This window comes from Lactuca virosa, chromosome 3 (genome assembly GCF_052849685.1).
Source record: "Lactuca virosa cultivar CGN04683 chromosome 3, Lactuca_virosa_CGN04683_v6, whole genome shotgun sequence".
NCBI classification, from domain to species: domain Eukaryota; kingdom Viridiplantae; phylum Streptophyta; class Magnoliopsida; order Asterales; family Asteraceae; genus Lactuca; species Lactuca virosa.
The window spans coordinates 124,154,387-124,160,176 of record NC_136428.1 but is presented as its reverse complement, the minus strand read 5'-3'; the positions used below and the strand labels follow the sequence as shown (position 1 = coordinate 124,160,176).

General features: G+C 36.7%; 1 protein-coding gene across 1 annotated transcript; it reads right to left on the bottom strand.

Moving 5' to 3' along the window:
* Positions 1–1,529: 1,529 nt before the first annotated feature.
* On the bottom strand, positions 1,530–3,168 carry LOC145164003 (uncharacterized). The gene is made up of 2 exons (XM_079082735.1): positions 2,509–3,168; positions 1,530–1,562 (listed from the first exon to the last, which is right to left on the bottom strand). The coding sequence occupies exons 1-2, from the start codon at positions 3,166–3,168 to the stop codon at positions 1,530–1,532; spliced, it is 693 nt and encodes a 230-aa protein (XP_078938861.1).
* Between the last annotated feature and the right edge of the window lie 2,622 nt (positions 3,169–5,790).

Genomic DNA, 5,790 nt, shown 5'->3' with positions numbered 1-5,790 from the left:
CCTATCCCAAGATGATATTCCCTTACAAAAATATTACAATAATTGATACTCTGAAATCCCATGTTTTGGACATCTTGAAAACAACGTCTTAAACCGTTCCCAGTAAGTATGCAAGGCTTCTCTCTTTTGTTGCTTGATACCAATAATTTCTCTACGTAAAGCTGAAGCTCTCATTTCTGGAAAATACTTATCCAAGAACATCCTTGCAAGTTCATTCCATGTTGTGACTGACCCCGGTGGTAAGTCATATAACCACTCCTTGGCTGAATCTTGTAAAGCAAAGGGGAATGCCCTTAACTTGATTTGATCTTATGTAACTTCATGTGGCTTCACACCCACACAGACAACATGAAATTCCTCAAGGAATTTATGTGGGTCCTCATTCTCAAGACCACGGAATGAAGGTAACAAATGGATGAGTCCAGACTTGAGTTCAAAGTTGATTGTTGCAGGGTAATTAATGCACAAAGGTTGTTGGGTGACATCTTGAGTGGCCCACTATCTAAGGGTTTGTTCAGGTGGTGGGTTTGGAGGATTTTGGTTTCCTCCATGGTTGTCTGCCATGATAGGAGTAGGTGAAGATAGTGGGGTGGTACTTTTGGATGTTGGTGAAGATGTGGTTGATGGATTAGATGAAGAAGCTGTTGGATTAGTGTCTAAGTCCATAACTATAATTGGTATGTACTTGACCCGACTTGGCGTGGTCCATTTGGGTTGCATGGCATCATGCATTTGGATAGACTAAAATGAGAGAAATAACACTTAAGAACTATAATTGGTATGTACTTGGTCCATTTGGCGTGGTCCATTTGATCTTCTGTAACTTCATGTGGCTTCATACCCACACAGACAACATGAAAGTCCTTACGGAATTTATGTGGTTCCTCATTCTCAAGACCACGGAATGAAGGTAACAAATGGATGAGTCCAGACTTGAGTTCAAAGTTGATTGTTGCAGAGTAATTAATGCACAAAGGTTGTTGGGTGACATCTTGAGTGGCCCACTGTCTAAAGGTTTGTTCAGGTGGTGGGTTTGGAGGATTTTGGTTTCCTCCATGATTGTCTGCCATGATAGGAGTAGGTGAAGATGGTGGGGTGGTACTTTTGGATGTTGGTGAAGATGTGGTTGATGGATTTGATGAAGAAGCTCCGGATTGTTGTTTCTTTAAAAGTTTGTCTTGCTTCCTTCTTTGTTTTGCAGATTTCTCTATCTCCAAATCAAGTGGTAAAGGTGTACCTGTGCGAAAAGATCTTGACATAAACAATTAGTACTACCGTATCCCCGGCAACGGCGCCAATTTGTTTGGTTGTCAAACCAACAAATAATGGGATAAAATAATAACAATAAAATGCAAGTCACTGTTACTTCATACATTAGAGATAGTATAGAGTAAGCAGGGTCGGTCCACAGGAATACGGGACTTCTTATTTAGCCATATTCTCACACATCATATAAACAAAAATTAAAATGGGGGATTGTGTTTGAACTCGAATTAAATTTCATAAATAAGCAAGATTGATAATAAAACTCAGTAAAAGAAATACATTTCTGATTCTGATTCCTATACATGTATTATGTTGAAAGATGTAATATGATTATAACTCATGTTCAATCTAGGTTGGTAATTTAGATATTAATAAACTCTAATATCCAAATTGACAAAAGTATTTTATTCAAAACAAGTTCTTCAAATAAAACTTCATTTAATTGATTCAATTCAAATAAGTTCTTGCATCAAATCATTAAATGACAAATAAGTTCTTGCAATAATTACCAACAATGTTTAACATTCCTCTTAAGCTTGGGAATACAAACATTTAATCTTTGATTACACTAATTTTGATCTAATTACAACCAAATAAGTGTGTGTTACTAACATCAAATCATAAAACAATTACGAATTTCACAATTTGATTAACTAGATTGATAAGAACCCTAATTCATTGATCAAGTGAAAAAGAGAACCAATCAAACACATAATTAAGATCAAATCAAAGATTACTAGATATTAAACATAAGTCAAGTGCAAATTACAACCTAAGAACAAATACTTAGGAATCCGGAATCAGAAATGATAAAGAAATCAGCCACACATGTTTAAGTTAAACTACAAATTCAACAAGTTTAATCTTCAAATTGACTTACGAAATGCAAATTAAAGTGTTTCCAAATGTTAATCCACTTCCAAAATCTCCCAAAATCGCCTTCTCCTCTCTCAAAATACGACTTAACTTCCCCAAGAACTGGTTGTCCTTCTTTTACAAAGGATGAAACTATTTTAAAACTGATAACACGTTTATACGGCCCGTATAAAATAACACTGTTCATTTACACGTCCGTGTAAACTCTAAAAGTAAAATGCTCAAATCTGCCAGGCCTTCGAAGTACATTGCTGTTGAATATGCGTTTACACGGCCCGTGTAAACTCAAGGCTTTCATTTACACGGCCGTGTAAATCTCTGTAAAGTCAAAATCTTCATTTTCTTCTTTTCATCCATGCAAGATACAACTTCCAAAATCTCTTCATCGATTTTAAATTGCTTGGCAAGTTTTTCCACCCTTTCCTTTTGAAGATTCCTATCTAAAATGAGAGCTAACACATCAAGATTAGACAAATCAAAACACTCCTCTGTTAATGGTTCAATAACATCCACAAAATTCAAAGATGAAATATCACTTGGATATCTCATAGCATCATAGATGTTGAAATTTATCACCTCTCCATCAAATTCCATGGATAATGTACCATCATAAACATCAATTTTTGTCCTGGTTGTTTTCAAAAAGGGTCTTCCTGGAAGAATTGAGCTCAAATTTGGTGAGTCATCATCATCCATGTCAAGGACATAAAGATCTGCTGGAAATACTAACTCATTCACTTGGACTACCACATCTTCTAGCACACCTTTTGGATGTACCAAAGATCTATCAGCCAATTGAATGATTACCCCGGTCTTCTTCCATGTGCCAATATTTAAGGTTTTGAAAATAGAATATGGCAAAACATTGATAGAAGCTCCAATGTCTATCATAGCTCGTGGAACATGAAGATTACCTAACTTGCAAGGAACCGTGAAAACACCCGGATCCTTACATTTTTGAGGTAATCTTTTCTGTAACACTGCAGATACATTTTCACCCACTTTGACAATTTCATTCCCTTTCATCTTTTCTTAGATGTGCATAATTCCTTAAGGAATTTAGCATACCTAGGGACTTGTTTGATGGCATCAATAAGAGGAATATTTACCTCAACTTTTCTGAACATCTCCATGATTTCATTGTCTTCCCTTTCACGCTTTGACTTGCTTAATCTTAAGGGAAATGGAGGAGGAGTGACTTTTGCTTCAATAGGAACTTGCTTTGAAAGTGTTTGTGACTTCTCTTCTTCTTTCTCTAGCTCCATCTATTCTTCTTCTTCAATCATCTTAGGATCTTCATATTCTTTTCCATTTCTCAAAGTGATGGCACATGCATTATGCTTTGGATTCTTTTCGGTTTCTGCGCGTAGTTTACCTTGTGACTCCAATTTACTCACAGAAGTGGCAAGTTGAGTCATTTGTTGTTCCAAAGTCTTGATACTCACCTTGGTCTCATTTTAAAATGTTTGAGTACTTGTGGCTAAACTCTTAACAATGTCTTCCAAAGACATTCCTGATCCGCTTGAACTGCTTCCTTGTTGCATGTTTTGAGGTTGGAATTGAGATTGATGAGGAGGTTGATTTGACTGGAAATGTGGTTGATAATTTTGTTGATGATGCATTTGATTTTGAAATAGAGGTCTTGGTTGATAAGGTGGTGGCCTTGGCTGAAAATTGGCATTAGGTTGATGCCAATTTAGATTGCTTCTTGGCTGAAAGTTTCCTTGTTGTTGACTTGAAAATCCTATAGCTTGAACCGGTTGTACATCTTCTTGTAACATTGGGCACATATCAGTGGGGTGTCCAACTTGTGTACAAATACCACAAGGTCTAACAGCTGGTGATGGCACACCCTTGTCCTTTGCAAGCATCATCACTACTTTAGTCAACTCAGAAAGTTGACTCTCAATTTTTGGTGTAGAGATTTCTTTCACTCCTCTTGGTGCATCACTATACCATTCCTCTTCTTGAATTGTATGCCTGGATTCTTCTGTCGTGTTCTTGATAAGAGCTCTGATTTCTGTTGGAGTCTTATCAGCTATTGATCCACCACTTGATGCATTGAGTAATCTCCTATCCCAAGATGACATTCCCTTACAAAAATATTGCAATAATTGATACTCTGAAATCCCATGTTTTGGACATCTTGAACACAACGTCTTGAACCGTTCCCAGTAAGTATGCAAGGCTTCTCTCTTTTGTTGCTTGATACCAATAATTTCTCTACGTAAAGCTGAAGCTCTTATTTCTGGAAAATACCTATCCAAGAACATCCTTGCAAGTTCATTTCATATTGTGATTGACCCCGGTGGTAAGTCATATAACCACTCCTTGGCTGAATCTTGTAAAGCAAAGGGGAATGCCCTTAACTTGATTTGATCTTCTGTAACTTCATGTGGCTTCATACCCACACAGACAACATGAAATTCCTTACGGAATTTATGTGGTTCCTCATTCTCAAGACCACGGAATGAAGGTAACAAATGGATGAGTCCAGACTTGAGTTCAAAGTTGATTGTTGCAGGGTAATTAATGCACAAAGGTTGTTGGGTGACATCTTGAGTGACCCACTGTCTAAAGGTTTGTTCAGGTGGTGGGTTTGGAGGATTTTGGTTTCCTCCATGATTGTCTGCCATGATAGGAGTAGGTGAAGATGGTGGGGTGGTACTTTTGGATGTTGGTGAAGATGTGGTTGATGGATTTGATGAAGAAGCTCCGGATTGTTGTTTCTTTAAAATTTTGTCTTGCTTCCTTCTTTTTTTTGCAGATTTCTCTATCTCCAAATCAAGTGGTAAAGGTGTACCTGTGTGAAAAGATCTTGGCATAAACAATTAGTACTACCGTATCCCCGGGAACGACGCCAATTTTTTTGGTTGTCAAACCAACAAATAATTGGATAAAATAATAACAATAAAATTCAAGTCACTGTTACTTCATACACTAGAGATAGTATAGAGTAAGCAGGGTCGGTCCACTGGAATACGAGACTTCTTATTTAGCCATATTCTCACACATCATATAAACAAAAATTAAAATGGGGGATTGTGTTTGAACTCGAATTAAATTTCATAAATAAGCAAGATTGATAATAAAACTCAGTAAAAGAAATACATTTCCGATTCTGATTCCTATACATGTATTATGTTGAAAGATGTAATATGATTATAACTCATGTTCAATCTAGGTTGGTAATTAAGATATTAATAAACTCTAATATCCAAATTGACAAAAGTATTTTATTCAAAACAAGTTCTTCAAATAAAACTTCATTTAATTGATTCAATTCAAATAAAGTTGGCAACATTATGGATCAATGAGTCATTCTCTATGATTTGGTCATATGGATATGGAGTATGGTTATAATTTATGAATCTTGTTTGACTTTGGGGTCATTTCTTGTCATTTTGACCTAAGATGGGTTTTGGACATGCTTGGGGAATGCATGTCCATCACGTAATCATTTTTATTGGCCTTTGGAGCCCTTGTTAGCTTCTGGATGAAGTAGGATTGAAGGCTTAGTGGATTAAGGACTTAAAGGTTGGCTTTTTAGCCTCAGACTGTTCTCACGATGTGAGACACAAGGACTCACGACATGAGAAGTGTTTGGTCCCGTTTCTGGTCATCTGTTTGGGGCTCACGACGTGAGAA

Coding starts and splice junctions, on each gene's coding strand:
- LOC145164003 (XM_079082735.1), bottom strand. CDS start 3,168: ATGAAAGGGAATGAAATTGTCAAAGTGGGTGAAAATGTATCTGCAGTG. Junction 1,563..2,508: donor ATGAAGAGATTTTGGAAGTT/GTATCTTGCATG, acceptor ATACATGTATAG/GAATCAGAATCAGAAATGTA.